The sequence below is a fragment of the Ziziphus jujuba genome, chromosome 1 (genome assembly GCF_031755915.1).
Source record: "Ziziphus jujuba cultivar Dongzao chromosome 1, ASM3175591v1".
NCBI classification, from domain to species: Eukaryota; Viridiplantae; Streptophyta; class Magnoliopsida; order Rosales; family Rhamnaceae; genus Ziziphus; species Ziziphus jujuba.
The window spans coordinates 6,042,454-6,067,233 of NC_083379.1; the positions used below are offsets into that span (position 1 = coordinate 6,042,454).

Here is a 24,780-nt window from a genome sequence, read left to right on the forward strand (position 1 = left end):
TTTTTTTTTTTGGTTTGATAAAATACTAAGTAAACAGTATTGGTAAATAAATCACCAATTCATTTCCTAGATCATTACTGTTTTGCCTTTTCTTTTTAAACTGATTTTAAAAGGTTATTTTTTAGTTTTTTATTTTTTGGCTCCATGGTCTTTTGATAGAACCAAGGTGATAATATATTGTAGCAGGATTAATAATAAGTTGGCAAACTCATCTGAAGCAGAGTTTCAGTGAGAGAGAGAGAGAAAGCAAGTCAAGCCATGGAGGCAGAAAGAGAAGCAGTTAATTTCGGGAAGTCCCTGATTGTCCCTAGTGTTCAAGAGCTAGCCAAACAGCCCTTGGACAAGATTCCACCGAGATACTCACAACAACACTTTTGGGAACCACACATCCTATCAGCCGCCATGTCATATCTGTCAGTCCCCGTGATTGATCTTCAGAGATTGAACACTGAGGATTCCATGGATTCTGAACTCCACAAACTGCACTCTGCTTACACAGACTGGGGATTCTTCCAGGTATATATATATATATATATGTACTATGTTCCATTTTACTTGCTATCAGAATAAGTTTGCAAAACACTACAGGGTGTTATACCAGAATGAGGTTGGTTTTGGATTAGGATAGAAGCCTGGTGCTACAGCTTATTGTTCTTTAGTTTTCCTTTCGTTTTCGTCCTTTTTTTTTTTGGGGAAAGATATTTAGTGGACAAAATTCATCAGATCCGTGAGTGGATAATCTGACATATAAGACAAAATGGCCAGACTTTGGTCTTTGAGGTATATCTTGGTTTTGAAGTACCAATTTCGAAGAGGATATATATAATTAATAAAAAAAAAAAAAAAAGAAGAAGAAGAAATAAATAGTGGCAACAAAAATAGTACTTTATTTCTGATAATTTAGTTTTTTATTATTATTATTTATTGTTTAGATTTATTCTGGATTTTATTTAGTTTTAACAAATAATATACTGTTTCATTGGTTGGTCTAAACTCTGAAGCCTAACAAAACATTTTGATGACACTGCACTGGTTAGATTTGCACAAAACCAGTCTAACAGTCTTTTTTTTTCCCTTCTTTTTATTTATTTATTTTTTTTTTTACTTTTTTTGGTAAAGTCTAACGGTCTTTTAACAAAACTGGACTTGTTTGCTCCACATTTCAACCTTTCGGGTTACAATGCTTCACCAAACATCAACAGTCCTAAGTGAAGACCAAAACCACTCCATACGCCCAAAACCACTCCATACACATTGTTTTTGACTTCCTTTGATGAACGAAAGTAGAGAAGCAAAAAATGCTTAGTGAGAAACTTGGTTCAATGAAAGCTTGTTTAGGCAATTTGTTCTTATTCTCTTCTGATACGTTGGTAAATAAGCTTTGGTCTTTCCTACATAGAGAAATGCATTATCTACCTAATTTTCCAGCTACAGACTTAAGTTTTTTTTTTTTTTTTTTTTTTTTTCAAAAATAATGGAGATTCTAGTCTTACTAGTTTGCAATGTTAGCCTCCCTGGTTCTGTTCCTGCATCTTCGTTCTTTAAACCATGAGAATTACATTGAGCAGGTTGTACATCATGGAGTTAGTGCCTCATTGCTGGACAAATTCCGGACAGAAATTGAAAATTTCTTCAAACTTCCCTATGAGGAAAAACAGAAGCTTTGGCAGCAGCCAGATAACCATGAGGGTTTTGGGCAGCTCTTTGTGGTATCAAAGGAACAAAAGTTAGACTGGTCTGACATGTTTTATATAACAACCCTTCCTCTCAAGCTAAGAAAGACTGAACTATTTGAAAAGCTCCCCCAAGAACTCAGGTTAATCTCTTTCCTTTTCACAATGTAAAGGTTCTTATATTGAAGCATAACCGAATAATTCAGTACTTTTTGGCTGCAGAGACACCTTAGAGGTTTACTGTACAGAAGTGAAAAAGCTAGCCATAGTGATCTTGGGTCACATGGCTAGAGCTTTGAACATGGATAGCGAGGAAATGAGAGATTTGTTTAGTGATGGAGTTCAATCAATGAGGATGAACTACTATCCTCCATGTCCTCAGCCAGATATGGCTATTGGGTTCACTCCTCATTCGGATGCTGATGCTCTAACAATCCTCTTTCAGCTTAATGAAACTGAAGGACTACAAATCCAGAAGGATGGAAAATGGATTCCTGTTAAACCAATTCCTAATGCTTTCATTGTCAACATCGGAGACATTATGGAGGTACTACATATAATGCTTTATTAGAACATTGCTATTCAAAACCAAGTTTATCAGCAAAAGCTTTGGTTTAGGGGAAAAAACTTAAAAGAGTGTTGAAAAACTTAACTTGAAATGCTGAATTAGCAGGCCTCCCATTCATATATAACTAGGAATTTCCTGGTTGATCTTAGCCTGAAAAACTGAAAATTGATTTGTTCTGGTAGCAGTATTTAAACTATTCATTTTAATGTGTAATTCGTTTTTTTTTCTTTCCCTCCTGCAGATAGTGAGCAATGGTGTTTATAAGAGCATTGAGCATAGAGCAACTGTCAATTCATCAAAAGACAGACTATCTGTTGCTACATTCTATAGCTCCAACCTAGACTCTGAACTAGGTCCAGCGCATAGCATTCTTGGCCCTCAGAATCCACCGATTTTCCGTAGAGTCCCTATCGAAAATTACTTCAAGAACTTCTTTGCTCGGAAACTCAATGGCAAATCATACCTTGATTTCATGAGAATAGAAAATGGGGAGGAAGAATCCAATTGAATATTATCTTTACCAAAGTAATATTTTGATCAGAGGTATCAAACAATAAGAAATTGCTTCTACTAACATTTTCAATGGATACATTGCCTTCTTTGTTTTCCTACTTTCTAGACAATGTGGTTTGGCTTTGAATGGGCTCCATAAACTGCCTAAACTCGTGAGGATAATAAAAATGGTGAAAAAGGAAAGCAACATATCGATTTCTTTTATTAAATAATGTGACTCACGTGTACTCTCAACATTCCTTTGCCTAATGTTCAAGTTATATGTTATAGCTTCTTTCTAAAGGAATAGCAGATTAACTTTCTCTTTAAGAAAAGCATAGCAAAAACCATGCGGTTATATTGCTTTAGGGGCCCTGCTAGCTAATATGCTACAAATACAAGTTGTTTATGTGGCTTATTAATTATTTATAATAGTGGGAATAGATCAATATTAGCCTTCTTAATAAGCATCTTTACAGAGATAAATGAAATTATAAAGAAAAGAAATGGGTCATTGATACTGTTAAAATGAAAAGACTGAAAGATAATAGAATTTCAAATCATCACAAAACAGGACAAGCTAATGATCACAATCCCACTGCTAGGCTCCCCTTATACCCCCTTATACCTCCTTTATTCCTTGGACAATGAAAACCGATGCAAAAAAACTCCAACCTCGAAAGATTAAGTAAATGGGGCCCTCTTGTTTTGGTCAGATTCAATTCAAAATTTTTCAAATTATTACTCATTGAAGAGTGTTCTTGTAGAAATCTACTGACAGGGAGAACGAACAATTTTGCAAGACCATAACAATTTCTCTTTTGTCTCAATGATAAAGTAGACCGAATGCATATTCATAAAAATCAAGTTGCTTTCATTAAACGGACAAAATTCAATTTAATAAGACAGCTTTTTTTGGCACATATAAATTGGTAATCAACTTCATTCTCATACATATCAAATACCAACTGTGGGTTCATAAAATTTCAGTATGAAACAGGGGTAATCCAGAGAGTTCCAAATTCTTGGCCTATATGCCGCATATTACATGTGCAAGGAAAGAAACAAACAAGCATAAAAAATTAAAAGAAAAGCAAAGACAAAACCACAAGTAAAGGAGGCCGACCCCTCTCTCTCCCCTGTTTGATAGTGTTACAAAAAGCCACCGAATGCGGTGCCAAAGCTACTCAAATAACCATATGATCCCAAACCATACGCACGCTTCCCAAAACCAAAAAAAAAAGATAAATAAAAAATCACCAAAATAATTTCCACCCCCTTGCCAGCTCAAACCTCTCTGTTTACATTTGTGTCGCGAAATGGGTTTGGAGTGTGTTTTCATTCCACGCGTCATTCTTTCTTTACTCTCCCAAATCCCAACATTACTTTATATTAAAGCCAATTTTTCACCCATATAAATGCCTCAAAACGTTTCACTCTCTCCTTCACACTTATCAGCAACACGTAACGCACAAAAACATGGCAAGTTCGTCCTACACCTCATCACAGAGTAGTAGTTGTAGTGGTGATGTTGCAAAGACTGTAATTTTAGTGTTTGTGGTTGTGGGTTGTTTGGTAACGAGTGTGTCATCGTCTGGTAATTTCTTTGAGCATTTTAACTTGACGTGGGGTGACAATCGTGCCAAAATACTCGATGGAGGTAAACTTCTCTCTCTCTCTCTTGACCAAACCTCGGGCTCTGGTTTTCAGTCCAAGGCAGAGTATCTCTTTGGTAGAATCGACATGCAGCTCAAGCTTGTTCCCGGTAACTCTGCCGGAACCGTCACCGCTTACTATGTAAGTCATTGACTACTTACATACGTAGACTTTTTATTGTGCTGATATATGCAAATTTTTACTTTGTGAATACACGTGGTTTGACCTCTTTTTTTTCATTGAATATATTGCCTAATATAGACATGAGTAAGTTAAAACCGGTACCAGAGAAAATTATATATATATATATATATATATATATATATATATGTATAGATTTTGAAGTGAATATTGAAATTGGATTTTGCATGCAGTTATCTTCAGAAGGACCAAATCATGACGAAATTGATTTTGAGTTCTTGGGGAACCTCAGTGGGGACCCTTATACAGTACACACCAATGTGTATACACAAGGAAATGGAGGAAGAGAGCAACAATTCCACCTTTGGTTCGACCCCACCAAGAATTTCCACACCTATTCCATCGTTTGGAACTCCCAGCGAATCATGTATTAATTTAAAAAAAAAAAAAAGTTTTCTGTTGAAAAATATTTTTCCGTATCTAATCGTTTTAATAAAGAGTTAATTTGTTCCTTGTCTCCACATGAACAGATTCTTAGTGGATAGCATACCCATTAGAGTGTTCAACAATGAGGAAGCAATAGGAGTTCCGTTTCCTAAGAACCAGCCAATGAGGCTCTACTCGAGCCTGTGGAATGCAGATCCGTGGGCAACCAGAGGTGGATTAGTGAAAACAGATTGGTCCAAAGCTCCATTTACGGCATACTACAGAAACTTCAATGCAAACACTTGCGTGAGGGCTAGAGGTTCATCATCATCATCATCATCATCATCTTGTGCTTCGGTTTCCACGGATGTTAGGATGGACCAGAGTTGGCAAACGCAGGGTGTGGATGCGAATAGCAGGAGAAGACTGAGATGGGTGCAGAAATATTTCATGATTTATAATTATTGTGCTGATTTGAAGAGGTTCCCGGAGGGTCGTCCCAAGGAATGCAGGCGTTCGAGGTTCTGACTTCTGAGGTGATCATTTTGTAAGTATGGATTTATATAATGTGATGTTCGAGATGGAATTGTGTTTGTGAAAAGAAAAAGAAAATTTAAAAATTAAGAAGTGTGAGCGATGTCGTCTGTGTGTTTTGTTTGGTTGGTTGTATAGCATGGCAAAGCGACGTTTTGTGATACTTGGAACCCGGATTGTCCAACATCTGGCATGTCAAAACGAAATACTCTATAAAAATGTTTTTTTTTTTTTTTTTTTTTTGCTAACAACTTTATAAAAGTGTTTGTGGATCTGGATTTCAACATAAAGAAAATTAGTAACGTATTTAATATAGATATAATATTTTAAATATATTATTTATCGAATACTATTAATTAATAATAATTTTGACAAATAAGTTTTTAAAAAAACTTTTCCATTAATACATTGCAAGAAATCTATTAAAATAAGATGATAATAAAAAAATTAAAAATTATTTAACAGACCTTCTATTTATGAAAGGTCTAACAGTGTGAATTATAAATTACTTTTTTTTTTTTTTCCTTCTTTCCTCGCCAATTTACAAATTTTTCTCTCTCATTCCTCTTCTTCTAGTAAACCAATTCATTTAATTTAAAATTCTAAATATGATTTATTAGAAAAAAAAAATTTAAAAATTTATTATTTTAATGATAAATACTATGCCATCAAAGCTTCAATATTTTGAAGCTTTCGAATATTTTACTATGTATATTCTATTGGATAGAATTATTGAAAATGCATTTATTTTGAGAATAATGTAACTTTTCAATACAATTGTATAAGTAAATAGGAATTGACTTTTTAAGTATTTGATAAGGGTTTCTAAAGAGAAAATTCTTGCAATTTCCTCATTTGATAGGTTAGTATATCATTTTGTTATAACCCTTTTTTTCTTTTTTTGTTTTGCTCAATTACATAAAATCTACATATCATATACATATATTACATAAAATAGAAGTATACGTTTTTTGACTTTATATTTATAATTAAGGGTTTTCTGACCATATAGAAGATGACAAAAGTATATGCACCATAGATTTGGATCATCAAAACATATATACATATATATATATATATATATATATATGTGTAACGGATTGAGAATATATATCTATAAATAGTGACGAATACGACTATTGAGGCAAGTGGGCTGCCAATTTAGACATGGGTTTCATACATGGCTAGTTAAATTCAAAGTGGGATATGGTTAAAGGTTATTAATTGTTTGTATGTGGTCACCTTTATGAAAAATATTGCATATTTAGTTTCATGATCAGCCACATCACTCAAGTTATATATTGCTATCAGGCACTTCAGGTTCAAGTGTGACGTTGACTAACCCCTAATTGCAAACATGTTATTGGAATATGCTGTAAATTTTTTTAATAATTTATCGTCTTTTAAATATGTAGAAGTGTCATTTCTTCGAATCTGTAATAGTTAAAAAAAAAAAGACATTTTAAATTTGTAACAATTAAAAAAAAAATATATATATATATATATATATATATATATATATACCAATTAAATCAAACTATTCAAATAATACTACTTAAACAATTATATTAATTATTGGAGAACAAAGCAAGAGGATTGACTAAGCTGTGTTGAGGTGGGTGTTGACATTATGATGATGAGGAAGAAGAGAACTCGTTTGAGTCAAAAAATGGCTCTGAAAGCATATGAGATATTAGCAGCAGTAAAAGTTATTCATTCATTAAACACGTGAACAGTTATATACAGAAGGCTATACAGGAGAGTGAACAGATAGATTCTAATAGCTAACTTGTATGTACAAGAGATAATAATAACTACACGATATTTACAACAACCGATACATACAAAGGATAATATACACATCACGTGACCTTGTTAAATAATTGCTCAATTGCCTCAAAAAAAAAAAAAATGTGCGCCAAAAAAAAGTGGCCAATTGAATTAAACTACTCAACAAAAATAATCTAAGCTCAATAATTATGCAATTACTTTGATGATTAAAAGATTTTAAAAATAAAATTTTAATTAAAAATAATTAACTAATTTAAATAAATTTAAATAAAAATAAATTAAATAATTTAGAGTTTTCAAATTGTTTGTAAAAATCTCGTTTCAAAGCTAATGGAATTTCAATTTATATAAAAAAGTTGGCTCAAATATTTCACAAGCTTCTAATGTAGGATTTTTTTGCCACATCCAACTTTAAAATTTTAATTTATACTTATGCAAGGTACATGTCTTTATCATCTCCCATTAATTAATCTTCCATTAAAATATTTTAATAAATTAATACTAATTTAGAAAATTAATATTATAGCTCAAACACATATATATGCATTCTAAAAAGTTTATAACATGCGTAGGTGAGGAACCGACAAATATGGAGGCAAAGTTCGATTTCAATATTTATACATAACATTTACGGAATTACTAAATTTAAGCTAAACAATACTAATACCATGCAACACCCTATTTTATTTTATTTTTTATTTTTATGTTTTAATTTTCACTTTTTTTTTTCTGCATAACCTATATATTATTTCCCCTATCCATGTGGTTGGGATTTTTCATTATTTTATTCTTTAGTTTGTGATCCATCGATAATAAAAATATCTTCTCTTTTCATCTTAAAAAATAATTATTCATTTTATTTTTATTTATTTTGTCTCTTTATTATTGTTTTAGATGACATAGCATAATAGCATTGATCAACATGGATCAAAATTTAAAAAAAGAAGATAAGATAAGCAGTATTGTCCATTAAATTTTTGTTTCTCTATATTACATAATATAATGATTTCTTTTATTATCTGTATAAAGTCTTCCCTTTTCAATTATTGGTGGGTTTGTTTTGTATACTCATAAAAACATGTAAAAGAGTAAAAAACAAAACAGAAACGAAAATGAAAAACGGAGAAAGAGAGAAGATAATATGGATCATCAAATGGAGGCAAGAGTTGAAGCAAAGCTGGAAGGAAGATCTCTTCGGGTTCCTTCGGTTAAGGAACCAGCAAAACAAGCACCGAAAACAGTTCCACCACGATATATACGCCCTGATCAAGACCCTCCAATCATAAGTGCCCATTCCACTACTATTTCTTTACCCCAAGTCCCAGTCATTGACATGAATAAGTTGCTCTACCCTGAAGAATTCATGGAACCAGAGCTGGACAAGCTTCACTTTGCTTGCAAAGAATGGCGTTTCTTCCAGGTATACATATGTATGTTTATATATTATCTATACTCCTAATTAAGTACTTAATCTTGCAATTTAATTAATTAAATATAAGATGATAATGTGTATATATATATATATATATACGCAGTTGATAAATCATGGGTGAGTCCTTGGCTGGTGGAGAAGGTGAAATTAGGAGTTGAAGGATTTTTTAATCTACCAGTGGAAGAGAAAAACAAGTTTGAGCAACGAGAAGGGGAGATTGAGGGTTTGGGGCAAGCGTTTGTGGTGTCCGACGAACAGAAGCTTGATTGGGCAGACATGTTCTACATCCTCACTCTTCCAACTCGCATGAGGAAACCCCATTTGTTTCCCAATTTGCCCATCCCCTTCAGGTCTCTCTGTCTCTCTCCCTCTATACATATTTTCTCTCTCTTTCCTATATATCTGCTTGTTCAACCGAATTACTACCTTGTTGGTTAAGAAATCAAGATTAATACAAAGATGGCCTATATGCAAATTTAATATTCGTTGCAGTAGATTACTACAAAAAAGAAATAATGATGGTAAGGAATTTAAGAAGAAGAATTGTGAGAGACAACATTCACAACCATTAAATGTGTATGATTTTTATAATTTAACTACTATGAATAATTGTAATTCATAATTCATCTTTATAAATTTCTTATTATATCAAAATTATATATATAGACATATATTATACAAATTCTTTCTTATATTCCTTTAACATGATCTTGTTATGCTTGTGGTCTATATATTGTATTTGGTTTTTATTTTATTTACCGGACACTTACTTCTACCTTGCTATTTCATAAATTTGGTATGTAGAAACGTTGTTATATATATATATATATATATATGGTATATTAATGTCCGAGATTCAAAGTGACTACTTGCAAAAGGCACCATTTATGATTTTTTATCACATTTTTACATCTCTGTTTACTTGATTGCAGAGACACCCTTGAAGCTTACACATTAGAGCTAGAAAATATTGCACATAAAATCTTTGTGCTTATGGCAAAAGCTCTGAGGATGGATCCAAAGGATATGAGAGAACTGTTTGAAGAAGGATGGCTATCAATGAGTATGAATTAATACCCTCCATGTCCACAGCCGGACCTCGTGATTGGCCTCAACCCTCATTCCGATGCTGTTGTCCTTACCATCCTCGTCCATGTCAATGAAAAAGAAGGCCTTTGGATTAGAAAAGATGGGAATTAGTTCCTATAAAACCCATCCCCGGTGCTTTTATTATCAACATTGGAGACGTTTTAGAGGTAATAATTAAGATATATAATAAGCTAGAATTGAAGTTGTTTTATAATGTATGAACAAATTAATTAAGTTTGAATAAGCTATTTGGCAGATTGTAATTATCAAATGGAATTTACCGAAGCATCGAGCATAGGACAATTGTTAAGTCGGAAAAGGAAAGAATGTCGATAGCTACATTTTACAGCGCAAAATTGGATGGAGAATTGGGTCCAGCACCAAGCCTTGTGAGTAAAGAAACACCAGCTTTGTTCAAAAGAAATGGCGTGGCGGATTACTATAAAGGATTATTTTCCCACGAACTCATTGGAAAATCATATGTGGATGCCATGAGGATCCAGGACCATGACGTCATTCCTAACACACATCCATATGACGTTACATATAAAAACTTTTCTTTCTTTTCACTGCTAAGGCTTATATATATATATATATATATATATATATACATATAAGACCCATATATGGATGTGAACAATATTATAATGATGAGTTTCGGGTTGATTTTCTACGCATACTCTGTTTCTATATATGTAGATGTATTGTATTCTTAGTAAAATTTGAAATCCTAATTGAAATATTTAGGTAATTGGCAATTGTTGCTTAAATTATTACTTTTTCTTCTTCTTCTTCTTCTTCTTCTTTTTTTTTTTTTCAATGTCCAGTAAAGAATACAGTGATTTGCTATTATTATTATTATTTATTGTCATTAATATTTCCTTTTCAAATAATATTACTAGATGATAAATTGTTTGGGCCAAAATTATTCATATAACATGTGAAGTAAGGTTAATTTAACAGTAAGCCATTTTACACCCATTCATGAAATTATGAATTCGGGAAATCTCCTCACCATAAATAAATAAATAAATTTAAAAAAAAAAAAAAAACACCCTGCATGAATGAGAATAAATAAACCAATGGATAAGTAAAAGCCAATGACAAAACTTTCTTAAAAGGGTTCAATATACATGTAGTTGGAATTCCCCCATCCAATATCAAAAAAACAAAAAAAGAAAAGAAAAGGATTTTGTTGCTTTCTTGTAAAAATTGAATTGATTTAGGAGATTACCATCTGAAATATTCTTTTTCTTAAATGATTCAAATAAACATATACTCAAATGTTTATAATATGGTGAAATTTTCACGCAATCGGAATTAAATGTTATAGTACCAAGGATATCTCGTCGACCAACCTACAAAAATGATCTTACCAAAAAAAAGGGGTAAAAAATGTTAAAAGGATGGAAAAGACACAATTTATTTTCAAATTTGTATGATAATTTCCAGCTCGATTGTTTATGAAATCTATGCAATTTGAATTTGAACAAAATGACATGGCTAATTAAATTATTTTGGAGTTAGTCTAATTACCTTTTTTTCTGCCTTAAAACAATACAAAACTAACTAATATATATATGGTAATTTTTTTTTTTTTTGGGAATATTTTAGAAATTCATCTTCTAGAAGGATATGAACAAATCCAACTATTTGTTAGGAATGTCAATTTATCCCGTTCATCCAAAAAACTATGGTGCATCGTCCTATTTCTTCAAAAAAAAAAAGGATTATGGGATATGTTCCGGCTAAACTCTTTAGGTCCAAATCTAGATGTGGCTGGGATCGGGGATTAAACACCCCTACCTGTATATATTTATTTATTTATTTTTTTCTAATATTTTCACACTTCCAGGCAAAAGTGTTACGTCCATTCCCCTTTTCCATTTCCTTGTGCAGACAGCAGACTCCCATACTCATGAAATGCATGTAACATTTTTTTATTTATTATTATGGGTACATTGAAAAATTTGAAAGTTTTCCAAAATAATAGTGAAATTGTGCATTTCACTATTCTGTATTTCTTCTATTATTTTTTTCTTGGTCTTTGTCCTATTTGAAAGATCAGAATATATATTAGACATTGATGAATATATGTTCCAATTTTTCTCTTTCTTTCTTGTTTAATTTCACCACATTTTATTATCTTTACCAAAGAAATTGTACAAGCACTCTCTTTGAAGGCAAATTTTCTACTCATTTTGGAAGAGAAAACGTGCCTTTGTGGGGAGACAGAAAGTAATTCTAATTGCTTTTTGGGCTTTAACTTTTTATTTTTCAATGCAAATTGAATATGACCCTGAAATGAAGAGCATTTTCGGGAAAAAAAAAAAAAAAAAAAAAAAACTGCTCTTAGTGAAGAACCAATCATGTTTGAGATCTTAAAGTTGATCTAACTGATTGTATAAGCTGCTTTTTTTTTTCCTTTTAATCTTTGTGAAGGGTGGTGTCATGTCCTTTTTTTTTTAATATATAAATTTATCAAAAAAAATTATAACCCCGCATCGTGATTGGGAATCTCCATTCCCGTTCCATTTTTAAACAATTAAAAAAAATCACGAAAATAAGATGAAAATTCCTCACAGACTGGGAATGGAATTTTAAAAACCGATCCGTCTTGTCGGTTGACGTTGACATTCCTACTACTGGTGTACGCTTCAAATATTTCATGTGTTGGCATTTTTAGAGGATCTAATTATCAAAATATATATATATATGATTGAGAATATATATCTATATATGTTGACGTATACGACTTTCGAGGCAAGTGGGCCACAAGTTAGACGTGGGTTTCATACATGGCCAATTAAATTCAAAGTGGGATATGGTTAAAGTTTATTAATTGTTTGTATGTGGTCACCTTTATGAAAAACATTGCATATTAGTCCCATGATCAGCCACATAACTCAAGTTATATATTGCTATGTGGCCCTTCAGGGTCAAGTGTGACATTGACTTACCACCCGTAATTTCAAACATGTATATATGCATTCTGCTGAAAAGTCTATGAAATGGGTAGGCAAGGAAACGACAAATATGGAGGCAAAGTTCGATTTCGATATTCATATTTAACATTTATGGTATTACCAAATTTAAGCTAAGTAATACTAATAACATGCAACACCCTATTTTATTTTATTTTTTATTTTTATGTTTTAATTTTCACTCTTTTTTTTTATTTTTTTTTTATTTTTATGTTTTGTTTGCAGAACCCATATACATGTTACCCTACCCATATGAGACGGGATTTTTTGTTATTTATCTATAGTTTGTGATCTATCTATAATAAAATCTCTTTTCTTTTCATATTAAAAAGTAATTATTTTTTTTCATTTTATTTATTTTATCATTTTATTAATGTTTTTAGATGAGGTGGCATAATATCATTCATCCATAAAAACTCAAAAAAAGATGAGATAAGCCGTATGGTCCATTTAAACTTTGTTCTCCATATACTTCCTTTATTACCCAAAAGAAATATATAAGGGTTTCATTTTCAGTTATTGGTGGGTTTGCTCTGTTGTATGCTCATAAAAACACCCAAAAAAAAAAAAAAAAGGGGGAAGAGAAAGAGTAGAAAACAAAACAAAAAAGAAAAAGAAAAACAGAGAAAGAGAGAAGAAGATATGGATCAAGAAATGGAGGCAAGAGTTGAAGTGAAGCTGGAAGGAAGCACTCTTCGGGTTCCTTCGGTTCAGGAACTAGCAAAACAAGCACCGAAAACAGTTCCACCACGATATATACGCCCTGATCAAGACCCTCCAATCATAAGTGCACATTCCACTACTACTTCTTTACCCGAAGTCCCAATCATTGACATGAATAAGTTGCTCTACTCTGATGAATTCATGGAAGCAGAGCTGGACAGGCTTCACTGTGCTTGCAAAGAATGGGGTTTCTTCCAGGTATACATTTATATAAATATATATATATATATATATGTATGTATGTATGTATGTATGTATGTATGTTTATATAGCATTTATAATCCTAATTCAGTACTTAATTTTGCAATTTAATTAATTAATTAAATATAAGATGATGATGATGTATATATATGCAGTTGATAAATCATGGAGTTAGTCCTTGTCTGGTGGAGAAGGTGAAATCCGGAGTCGAAGGATTTTTTAATCTACCAGTGGAAGAGAAAAACAAGTTTGAGCAACGAGATGGAGAGATTGAGGGTTTGGGGCAAGTGTTTGTGGTGTCCGAGGAACAGAAGCTTGATTGGGCAGACATGTTCTACATCCTCACTCTTCCAACTCGCATGAGGAAACCCCATTTGTTTCCCAATTTGCCCCTCCACTTCAGGTCTCTTCGTCTCTCTCCATCTTTACATATTTTCTCACTCTTTCCTATATATCTGCTTGTTCAACTGAATCACTAACTTGTTGGTTAAGAATTCAAGATTAATACAAAGATGGCCTATATGCAAATTAAATATTTGTTGCAGTAGATAATTATCTATACATACAAAAAAGAAATGATGGTACGGGATTTATGAAAAAGAATTGTAAGGGATAGTATTTGTAGCTATTAAATTGGCATAATTTTTATAATTTAATCATTATAGATGATTGTTCCTTACAGTCCATTTTCATAAATCTATTACCATATCAAAAACATCAATATATATATATATATATATATATCATACAGATACTTCATATATTCCTTTAACATGATCATTGTTATGCTGGTGGTCTATATATCGTATTTGGTTCTTGTCTTGTCTTGTCTTGTTACTCTTGTATATATGTACATTAATGTCTGAGATTCAAAGTGACAACTTGCAAAAGGCACCAATTAATGGTTTTTTATCACATTTGGACATCTCTGTTTACTTAATTGCAGAGACACCCTTGAAGCTTACTCAGTAGAGCTAGAAAATATTGCACATAAAATCCTTGAGCTTATGGCAAAAGCTCTGAGGATGGATCCAAAGGATATGAGAGAACTGTTTGAAGAAGGATGGCAATCAATGAGGATGAATTACTACCCTCCATGTCCACAGCCGGACCTCGTGATTGGCCTCAACCCTCACTCCGACGCTGCTGCCCTTACCATCCTCCTCCAGGTCAATGAAAAAGAAGGCCTTCAGATTAGAAAAGATGGGAATTGGGTTCCTATCAAACCCCTCCCCGGTGCTTTTATTATCAACATTGGGGACGTTTTAGAGGTAATAATTAAGATATATAATAAGCTAGAATTGAAGTTGTTTTATTATATATGAACAAATTAATTAAGTTTGAATAAGCTAATTTGGCAGATTGTAACAAATGGAATTTACCCAAGCATCGAGCATAGGGCAATTGTTAACTCGGAAGAGGAAAGGATGTCGATAGCTACATTTTACAGCCCAAAATTGGATGGAGAATTGGGTCCAGCACCAAGCCTTGTGAGTAAAGAGACACCAGCTTTGTTCAAAAGAATTGGTGTGGCTGATTACTATAAAGGATTTTTTACTCGCAAACTCATTGGAAAATCGTATGTGGATGCCATGAGGATCCATGACCATGACGTCATTCCTTACACACGTCATACATCCATATGACGTTACATATAAATTTTTTTTTTTTTCTTTTCTTTCGCCACTAGGGCTCATATATATATATCTATAAGACCTATATATATATATATATATATATATATATATATATATATATACATATGATGAGTTTCGAGTTGGTTTTCTACGCATACTCTGTTTCTATATAGGTTGATGTCTTGTTAGTAAAATTTGAGAATTGAGCTTTGTTCCTATTCCAAATTGAAATATTTGGATGATTGTCAATTGTTGCTTAAATTATCACTTTCTTTATTTTATTTTATTTTCCATTGTCCAGTAAAGAAGTACATGGATTTGGTATTTATTATTGTTATTATTTGTCATTATTTCCTTTTGAAATAATATTAATAAATGATAAATTGTTTGGGCCAAAATTATTCATATAACATGCGAAGTAAGATTGATTTAGCTATAAACCAGTTTGCACCTATTCATACGGTTATGGATTTGGAAAATATCCTCACCATAGAAATAGAAAAAAAAAAAAAAACTGTATGAATAAGAATAAATAAACCAATGGATAAGTATAAGCCAATAAAAAAGACTTTCTTAAAAGGGTTCAATATGTATGTAGTTGAAAGAAAAAAGGATTTTGTTGCTTTCTTGGTAGGGATGGGTATGGATTGGGTTGGTTCGATTTTGGACCGAAATACAATCCAATCCATACATATCGATTTTTCTAATTTACAATCCAAACCAAACCATTGAAACATTAAATCCAAACCAAATCATTTATGATCGGTTTGGTTTGAATTGGTTGATCGGTTTAAAACTTACTAATTTATAAATATATAATACAAATAAAAAAAATTTCAAATATAAAATATAAATAATAAATTATAATTATCCAAATATAAAATACAATTAGAATAATACAACATAATCTACAATGAAAAATAAAAAAGAAAATGTAGCAAATAATACACATCATGTACTTATTAAATAGCAAACATTAATATCATCATCTCACTCCTGTAAAATCAAATTAAAATTGTTAGAATAAATAATATAAAATAATACATTCGTCAAAATTCATTCACTCAAGAATCAATGCATAATTTTATTTTTTTTAACTTTAAAACTTTGATAAATCATAAGTCAATCAACGTTGACAGGTTCACTAATTTTAGTTGATTCTGTAAGCTCTACAAAGATCAAAACAATAAAATTGGCAATAAATTATATTTAAACATTTATATATCTATATATATATAAATAACAATTGGAACAATATATGTATATATATATATATATATATGATGGGGATGCAAAAAAAATATATATATTATGGTGATGGTGATGAACTGGTGGTGAGCGGCAACAAAGGTAAATGTTTAGTTTAAGGTTACAACTTACAATTTGATTTAGGATTTAGGATATGGAGATCTAAAAGAAAATATATATATATATATATATATATATATTAAAAATCAATACATAAAAATGCAAAAAAAAATTAAAAATTAATATATAAAAATGAAAAAAATAAAAAATATATAAATTTTTAGTTATATAATATATTATTTGGATTAGATTGGATTGGATTTATATTTCCAATCCATAACCAATCCAATCCAATCCAATTGATGTAAAAATCCAATCCAAACCGTTAAAAATGGATTGGATTGGACAGGTTAAACCGGTTGAATTGGATTTTCTCCATCCCTATTTCTTGGAGTAAAAGTTGAATTGATTTAGACGATTTAACGTTTAAAATATTCTTTTTTCTTAAATGATTCAAATTAACATACTCCAATGTTATAATATGTCAAAATTTTCATGCAATCAGAATTAATACCAATGATATCTCGTCGACCAAGCTAAAAAAATGATCTTACCAAAACAAAAACAAAAAAAAAAAAAAAATGTTAAAAGGATGGAAAAGACAGCATTTATTTGCTAATTTGTATGATAATTTCCAGCTCGATTATGTTTGAAAGCTATGCAATTTGAATTTGAACAGAATGACATGGCTAATTAAATTATTTTGTTATTTAGTCTAACTACCATTTTTTTTTTTCTTAAAGCAATACAAAACAAACTAATGTATATCGTAAGTTTTTTTTATTTTTTATTTTTTTGGAATATTTTAGAAATTCATCTTCTAGAAGGATATGAACAAATCCAACTATTCGTGTACACTTCAAATGTTTCATGTGTCTTGCATTTTTATAGGATCTAATTATCATTTTCTTAACAAAGGAATTAATTAATGGAAAAAAAATCTAACAGTATTTCCAAAATACCAAAAATATAAATAAATAAAAATAAAAATAAAAAGAAGAAGGAACCCGTCACTTAAATCATAATAAAAAAATGGACCCACAGAGTGCCAGGTCATCATAATCTCCAATCAGATTGCACTCAACCATGAGATAGATTCGCTTTTACTGTACTTCTTCTACGGTAGTTAGTTTTTAATTTTTTCAAGACAACTTTTTTTTTTTTTGTGGATTCTTTTCTTTAAAATGTTTTTTTTTTTTTTTTGGGGGGGAAAACGGTCCATATATTTTCGGATTTTTTTTTTCTAGAAGATTAGCATATAATATGAGAAAAATATTAAATGGTACATGATCAGAATCAGAAACAAAAAGAGATATATCAAAAACAATAAATAATAATAGATTTTTCTTAATGGATCCATTAAGAAATATATCTGACATGGTAACTTGCCCACCTAAAAAGTTAGAGACTCCTAACCAAATTGTTTTGAGTCCCCCATGGGACTTCAACAAAAGTGAAAAAGAAAAAAAAATGCTGTATATATATATTCACCCATCACTCAAAGCGACACCTCGAAGTCTCTGCTTGTGCTATTTTTAGTCTCTGAAAAGAGCACAACAATTACACAATAAATATTAATTATTTATTTACAAGATTCACTTTCTCTCTCTCTCTTTCTCTCTGTTCTCTGTTCTCTGTTTACGTCCACAGCACGCTAGAATTAATCCTCGTGCATTGCCATAACCATAACCATAACCATAATCATAATCATATGTATGTAGCGTAGCCGGCCAAACAAATTCTTGTTTTGTTTGTTCTTTTCTCTCTCTCTGATCGTTGCGATTTTTCTTTTCTTTTCTTTTTTTTTTTTGTTTTTTCCATATATATTAGTATTATTATTATTATTATATAGAAATTGTTAAAAATATAGAGGGAGGGATTACAGAAGCAAATTAATAAGCCATCATGGAAGGAGGAGGAGGTGGGAAGGTGTCGTCGTCGTCGTCGTCGTCGTCTCCTTCGACGTCGACGAGTCGTAAGGCACGTGCGATTAAAGTGGAGGACCAGAAGGTTCCATTTTATAAGCTGTTCACGTTCGCTGATCGGCTTGATATGTTGTTGATGTTAGTCGGTACTGTAAGTGCTATGGCAAACGGCATGACTCAGCCCATAATGACTCTCATCTTCGGAAAGCTTATCAACACCTTCGGTTCTTCCGATCCTTCTCAAGTCGTTCACCAGGTTTCTAAGGTACACATTCTTTTCTTTTCTTTTATTTGTGATTTATTTTATTTTTGTGAGTGTGTGTTTAATGTGTTTGTGTTAATGCATAGTTAGTTTTTAATCAATTTATTTGGAATTGAGAATGTGGAATGCATATATGTTCGTTTGCGATTTGTTCGATGTTTAAGGAATTAATAGCATTGAAAAAACAAAAAAAAAAAATATATATATATATATATATATATATATATTAATTATTGGGGGGAGATTGGAATGCACATTAAGCTCTTTAGTTTTTTGTATTTCGTTTCCGGAGAAAATGCAAGAAATCAGAATCGAATCGAGCTGCAATTTCCTTTGGCAGTTTCTGTTTACTATTTATGCATTCGATGATGATCGACTTTTTTAAAACTTGAAAAGAATCTTTGCTATGCGGCACAACTCACATATATGGAAATAACTATGAAATGCACGCTCTTCCAACCCAACTCATGAAAATTATAATCACGGTTGAGCTGGCACTAATCATCAAATGCAACAAGGCAAATGTGGGACCCTTGATCATATTTTTAGCATTAGTTTTACAATGTATGTTTACAGCAGTGTTAATTAATTAATCTGATGATGGCTTGTACTTTTGCGATTCTCAGGTTTCTTTAGATTTTGTAATGTTGGCAGTTGGCTCGGGCATTGCTTCATTTCTTCGTAAGTTCAAATAATATAATAACCTTTTTAACTTGTCTCCTCTACATATATGCAATAGTAACTTGGTGTTTTTATTAATTAATTAATTGTTACAATACATATTAGAGGTTTCATGTTGGATGGTGAGCGGAGAAAGACAAGCCACACGCATTCGAGGTTTATACTTGAAAACAATACTAAGACAAGACATTGCTTTCTTTGACACTGAAACTAGTACTGGTGAAGTCATCGGTAGAATGTCCGGTGATACAATTCTCATTCAAGAGGCCATGGGTGAGAAGGTCATAATCAAACTACTTGTTCTCTAGCTAGCTCGCTCTATCTATTTCTTTTTCTTTCCTCCAGCATTTTCTATTTTCCATCTTTGATACGTTCTTTTCAACAATTCATTACAGGTGGGGAAGTTCATACAGCAGATTACGACTTTCTTCGGCGGATTCATCATCGCATTCATCAAAGGCTGGCTTCTTGCTCTAGTTTTGCTTTCATGTATCCCCTGCATTGCTCTTGCTGGTGGAATGATGGCAACCAGGATAGCGAAAATGGCAAGCCGTGGACAACTTGCTTATGCAGATGCAGGCAATGTAGTGGAACAAACAGTGGGATCCATTAGAACAGTAAGACGGCGTTATTGGTATATGATATTATTTGTCTTTACATCCCTTTTATCTCCTAACCCTCTGTTTCGAAATGTATATATGCAAAGGTGGCATCCTTCACTGGGGAGAAGCAAGCTATTGACAAGTACAACGAGAAGCTTGAGGTTGCCTACAAAGTTTCGACTAAACAAGGGCTGGTGTCAGGATTGGGAATGGGTTCGGTTCTTGTAATTGTGTTTGGAACTCATGCACTTGCGGTTTGGTATGGATCCAAATTGATTATTGAGAAAGGTTACAATGGAGGAACTGTCATTAATGTAATTTTTGCTATCATGACGGGAGGAATGTAAGTTTATCCATGTTTATGCATTGTATATATCAGTACTGTACATATTGATATAGATTCATCATTTTTATACATGATTTTTGGTTTCTTTGTTCTTCTGGATTAGGTCGTTAGGCCAGACATCTCCATCTTTGAATGCTTTTTCTTCGGGGCAGGCTGCTGCTTATAAAATGTTCGAGACAATCAAACGAAAGCCGAAAATCGATGCTTATGAAACTGGAGGGATTGTCCTGGAAGACATTAAAGGTGACATTGAACTTAAGGATATATACTTCAGATACCCTGCAAGGCCAGATGTGCAAATCTTTGCTGGTTTCTCATTGCATGTTCCGAGTGGTAAAACTGCTGCTTTAGTTGGCCAAAGTGGCAGTGGCAAATCAACCGTAATCAGCCTACTAGAAAGATTCTATGACCCAGATTCCGGTGAAGTTCTTATAGATGGTGTTGATATGAGAAAGTTTCAGCTTAAATGGATAAGGGAAAAGATTGGGTTGGTTAGTCAAGAACCAATTCTATTTGCAACTACTATAAAAGAAAATATCGCATATGGAAAGGAAAATGCAACTGACAAGGAGATACGAACAGCAATTGAGCTTGCTAATGCAGCCAAATTTATTGACAAGCTTCCCATGGTAAATCCCACTTCCTTGATTCAGGTTAATAACAGCCCCAAATTCAGGGTTTTACCTTTATGTTGATAACCAAGATGGATTCTGGTTAATTACAGGGATTGGAGACATTGGCTGGTGAACATGGTACACAACTATCTGGTGGACAAAAGCAAAGAATTGCAATTGCAAGGGCCATTTTAAAGAACCCAAGAATCCTCCTTCTTGATGAAGCAACTAGTGCTTTGGATGCTGAGTCTGAACGCATTGTCCAAGATGCACTGGAAAGAGTTATGGAAAATCGAACAACCATAGTTGTTGCTCATCGTTTGACAACAATTAGGAATGCTGACATTATAGCTGTGGTGCATCAAGGGAAACTTGTGGAGAAAGGTAACTCTAAAACCTCTTTATTAGTTTCAAATATCCAAACAAAAATTTATGAAGATTAACATTTCCAAAAACAAAATGATTTTTCAGGAACTCATGATGAGTTGATCAAAGATTCAGAAGGAGCTTACTCCCAACTAGTTCACCTACAAGAAGGAGCACATGAAACAGAAGGTGCCCAAGCCTCTAATTCTGATTTCAAAACTATGAGTTTCGAGATGGATAAGAGCGTGGTAAGGTCAGGGAGCTCTATGCGGAGTTCTACGAGCATAGCTTCATCCCCTAGTCACTCTTATGCTCTTAATTTTGGTTTTTCTAGCCCGATTCATTTTCCTGAATCTGAAGGACACGAAGAGAATAGCACAAAAAATGAGATAGATCCTAAAAAGAAACAAACTGTTCCACTCAAAAGGTTAGCCTACCTAAACAAGCCTGAGGCTCCAGCCTTGCTTGTTGGAACTATTGCTGCAGGAATACAAGGTGTAGTTCTCCCTGTATTTGGCCTTCTACTTTCAAGTTCCATTGAAATGTATTTCAAACCTCCACATCAGCTAAGGAAAGATTCCAAGTTTTGGTCACTCCTGTTTTTGGGCATGGGTTTCATCGGTCTTGTGGTTGCTCCAGTGCAGAGTTTCTTCTTTGGAGTTGCAGGTGCAAGATTGATACAACGAATTCGTTCCTTGACTTTTGAGAAGGTTGTGCACCAAGAAATCTGTTGGTTTGATGATCCTGCAAATTCCAGGTACCTATTTTTTGAGATTTTGAATTTCATTGAGGAAATAAAAAAAAATTAAAATCCTTTAAATGGTTCATCAAATGACATGAAATCGTTTACATTTGTACACAGTGGTGCAATTGGTGCAAGGTTATCTTCGGATGCATCAATGGTGAGGAGTCTTGTTGGTGATGCCTTGGCCTTGTTGGTCCAGAATATAGCAACTGTCGTTGCAGCATTAATCATAGCATTCACAGCTAACTGGATATTAGCACTTGTAGTTCTACTTGTGTCACCCATCTTGATTATGCAGGGATACACACAGACAAAATTTCTAAAAGGGTTCAGTGCTGATGCCAAGGTAAATTCTTAGCCCAGTTTTTAATCCTTTAAAAAAAAATGTTCCTCTTCCTTCACTAGATTCCAAATCCCTAATATAGCCTCAAATGGAAGCATTTCTTCCATATTGGATAATATTATAATTGTTTGAAATTTTGTAGGTTATGTATGAAGAAGCTAGTCAAGTAGCAAATGATGCGGTTGGCAGCATTAGAACTGTTGCATCATTTTGTTCTGAAAGCAAAGTGATGGAAATGTACCAGAAGAAATGTGAAGCTCCCATGGCACATGGAGTAAGGACAGGAGTAGTAAGTGGTGTAGGTTTTGGACTCTCTTTCTTTTCACTGTACTGCATAAATGCATTTCTTTTCTATATTGGAGCTGTTCTTGAGAAACATGGCAAAGCCACATTTGGAGAAGTTTTCAAGGTAAAACATTGAGTTGTTTGTTTAGTTATCTCTAATCTTTAATCCCTTCATTGAAGTTTCTTCGGTTATAATTCTAAGAAATGAATTCCATTGCAGGTTTTCTTTGCTTTAACAATCTCAGCAATGGGGGTTTCCCAAAGTAGTGCCCTGGCTACTGACACCAACAAAGCAAAAGATTCAGCAGTTTCAATATTTGGAATTCTAGATAGAAAGACCAAAATTGATTCAAGCAGCAATGAGGGCACAACACTATCATCTATAGCAGGAAATATTGAGTTTGAACATGTGAGCTTTAAATATCCCACGCGCCCTGATATTCAGATTTTCAAAGACTTGTGTTTGAGTATCCCCACTGGAAAGGTATACACCACCACCCTATTATTTTGTCTTTTTTTGTTATTCGTCTGTGTCAAAGTAATGTTTTTATCAATGGTATTTCATCACCTTAATGGCAAAGTTTTGTTTTGTAGACTGTTGCTTTGGTTGGAGAGAGTGGCAGTGGGAAATCAACAACAATCAGTTTAATAGAAAGATTTTATGACCCCGATTCAGGCCGTATAACATTAGATGGAATTGAAACCCAAAAGTTTAGATTAAGCTGGTTGAGACAACAAATGGGATTAGTGAGTCAAGAGCCAATTCTCTTCAACGAAACCATCCGTTCCAACATAGCTTATGGCAAACAAGGAGAAGTTACTGAGGAAGAGATCATTGCAGCAACAAAATCAGCAAACGCACACAACTTCATATCTTCCTTGCCTAATGGTTATGACACCTCAGTAGGTGAAAGAGGAATGCAATTATCAGGAGGACAAAAGCAGAGAATAGCCATTGCGAGGGCAATACTAAAGAACCCGAAAATCCTTTTGCTTGATGAAGCTACAAGTGCACTTGATGCAGAATCAGAGAGAGTTGTACAAGATGCATTAGATAGAGTTATGGTGAATAGAACAACTGTTGTTGTTGCTCATCGCCTTAGCACAATCAAAGGGGCTGATATAATTGCAGTGTTCAAGAATGGTGTGATCGCTGAGAAAGGAACACATGATAACCTGATGACAATCCCTGACGGTGCTTATGCATCTCTGGTGGCACTCCATATGAGTTCAACATGAAAATAGAAAAATGATAACAATGGCATAAATTTTAGCTTCTCAAGACATTAAGTCTCAACAAAACTACCAAAGAAAGACAATAGTTTAGGGTAAGCTTCTTAAAATTGTTAAATTTTAAAGTTTTGTACATTCTTTATGTAAATTATTTTATAGCAATAATTTACCGTTCATATTTATATTTGTAATCCTTATTAAGTACTTTTTCAATTAATTAATTAATTAATAGATGATGATGATGTCGTGTGTGCGGCTGAGTTGATAAATCATGGAATTAGTCCTTGGCTGGTGAAGAAAGTGGAATCAGGAGTTGAAGGAGTATTCAATCTCCCAGTAGAAGAGAAAATCAACTATGGGCAACACGACAGAGAGGACAAGTGTAAAATTTGAGAGTTGAGCTTTGTCCTAATCCTAATTGGAATATTATGGTGATTTGTCCATTGTTGCCTTAAGTTCACTTTTTCTCTTTTTGTTCATTAGTAAAGAAGTATAGGATTTCGTTTTTTTTTTTTTTTTTTTTTTTTGTCATTCTTTTCCTTTTGAAATAATTAATAAATAAATGAGTAATTGTTTGGATCAAATGATATATCCATACGTATTCATAGGTTAGTCTGATGAAATGTCCAAATTTATTTATTAAATATGATAATGTACCTATACAATATTCTTTTTCTTTTTTTATATTATAATATCTGAAGTTTTCATGCAATCATAATTTCA

At 32.7% G+C, this 24,780-nt stretch overlaps 4 protein-coding genes and 1 pseudogene across 4 annotated transcripts; all 5 read left to right on the forward strand.

Annotated features, from left to right (window-relative positions):
* On the forward strand, positions 1-2,848 carry LOC107412910 (protein SRG1). The gene is made up of 4 exons (XM_016020743.4): positions 1-516; positions 1,569-1,816; positions 1,896-2,220; positions 2,483-2,848. The coding sequence occupies exons 1-4, from the start codon at positions 259-261 to the stop codon at positions 2,747-2,749; spliced, it is 1,098 nt and encodes a 365-aa protein (XP_015876229.3). The 5' UTR covers positions 1-258; the 3' UTR covers positions 2,750-2,848.
* Positions 2,849-3,868: 1,020 nt separating this feature from the next.
* On the forward strand, positions 3,869-5,722 carry LOC107412897 (xyloglucan endotransglucosylase protein 1). The gene is made up of 3 exons (XM_048473035.2): positions 3,869-4,530; positions 4,764-4,957; positions 5,061-5,722. Exons 1-3 carry the CDS (start codon positions 4,213-4,215, stop codon positions 5,482-5,484), a joined length of 936 nt encoding a protein of 311 aa, XP_048328992.1. The 5' UTR covers positions 3,869-4,212; the 3' UTR covers positions 5,485-5,722.
* A 1,934-nt stretch (positions 5,723-7,656) lies between these two features.
* Positions 7,657-10,100, forward strand: LOC107412722 (oxoglutarate-dependent flavonoid 7-O-demethylase 1-like; annotated as a pseudogene).
* Positions 10,101-13,294: 3,194 nt separating this feature from the next.
* Positions 13,295-15,633, forward strand: LOC107413234 (protein SRG1). The gene is made up of 4 exons (XM_016021136.4): positions 13,295-13,707; positions 13,866-14,113; positions 14,657-14,981; positions 15,072-15,633. The coding sequence occupies exons 1-4, from the start codon at positions 13,327-13,329 to the stop codon at positions 15,354-15,356; spliced, it is 1,239 nt and encodes a 412-aa protein (XP_015876622.2). The 5' UTR covers positions 13,295-13,326; the 3' UTR covers positions 15,357-15,633.
* Positions 15,634-18,280: 2,647 nt separating this feature from the next.
* LOC107412714 (ABC transporter B family member 9) lies at positions 18,281-24,576 on the forward strand. The gene is made up of 12 exons (XM_060816588.1): positions 18,281-18,845; positions 19,469-19,523; positions 19,629-19,804; positions 19,919-20,140; positions 20,230-20,468; positions 20,575-21,100; positions 21,196-21,469; positions 21,557-22,208; positions 22,314-22,542; positions 22,682-22,948; positions 23,045-23,308; positions 23,419-24,576. The coding sequence occupies exons 1-12, from the start codon at positions 18,561-18,563 to the stop codon at positions 24,061-24,063; spliced, it is 3,834 nt and encodes a 1,277-aa protein (XP_060672571.1). The 5' UTR covers positions 18,281-18,560; the 3' UTR covers positions 24,064-24,576.
* The last annotated feature ends 204 nt before the right edge of the window (positions 24,577-24,780 follow it).

Excerpts from the sequence above, each read along its gene's own strand:
- LOC107412897 (XM_048473035.2), top strand. The coding sequence starts at position 4,213 with ATGGCAAGTTCGTCCTACACCTCATCACAGAGTAGTAGTTGTAGTGGT. Across the intron at positions 4,531-4,763 it reads GAACCGTCACCGCTTACTAT|TTATCTTCAGAAGGACCAAA; the intron begins GTAAGTCATTGA and ends TTTTGCATGCAG. Across the intron at positions 4,958-5,060 it reads TGGAACTCCCAGCGAATCAT|ATTCTTAGTGGATAGCATAC; the intron begins GTATTAATTTAA and ends CCACATGAACAG.
- LOC107412714 (XM_060816588.1), top strand. The coding sequence starts at position 18,561 with ATGGAAGGAGGAGGAGGTGGGAAGGTGTCGTCGTCGTCGTCGTCGTCG. Across the intron at positions 20,141-20,229 it reads CAGTGGGATCCATTAGAACA|GTGGCATCCTTCACTGGGGA; the intron begins GTAAGACGGCGT and ends ATATATGCAAAG. Across the intron at positions 23,309-23,418 it reads TGAGTATCCCCACTGGAAAG|ACTGTTGCTTTGGTTGGAGA; the intron begins GTATACACCACC and ends TTTGTTTTGTAG.
- LOC107412910 (XM_016020743.4), top strand. The coding sequence starts at position 259 with ATGGAGGCAGAAAGAGAAGCAGTTAATTTCGGGAAGTCCCTGATTGTC. Across the intron at positions 517-1,568 it reads CAGACTGGGGATTCTTCCAG|GTTGTACATCATGGAGTTAG; the intron begins GTATATATATAT and ends TACATTGAGCAG. Across the intron at positions 1,817-1,895 it reads AAGCTCCCCCAAGAACTCAG|AGACACCTTAGAGGTTTACT; the intron begins GTTAATCTCTTT and ends TTTTGGCTGCAG.
- LOC107413234 (XM_016021136.4), top strand. The coding sequence starts at position 13,327 with ATGCTCATAAAAACACCCAAAAAAAAAAAAAAAAGGGGGAAGAGAAAG. Across the intron at positions 14,114-14,656 it reads AATTTGCCCCTCCACTTCAG|AGACACCCTTGAAGCTTACT; the intron begins GTCTCTTCGTCT and ends ACTTAATTGCAG. Across the intron at positions 14,982-15,071 it reads ACATTGGGGACGTTTTAGAG|ATTGTAACAAATGGAATTTA; the intron begins GTAATAATTAAG and ends CTAATTTGGCAG.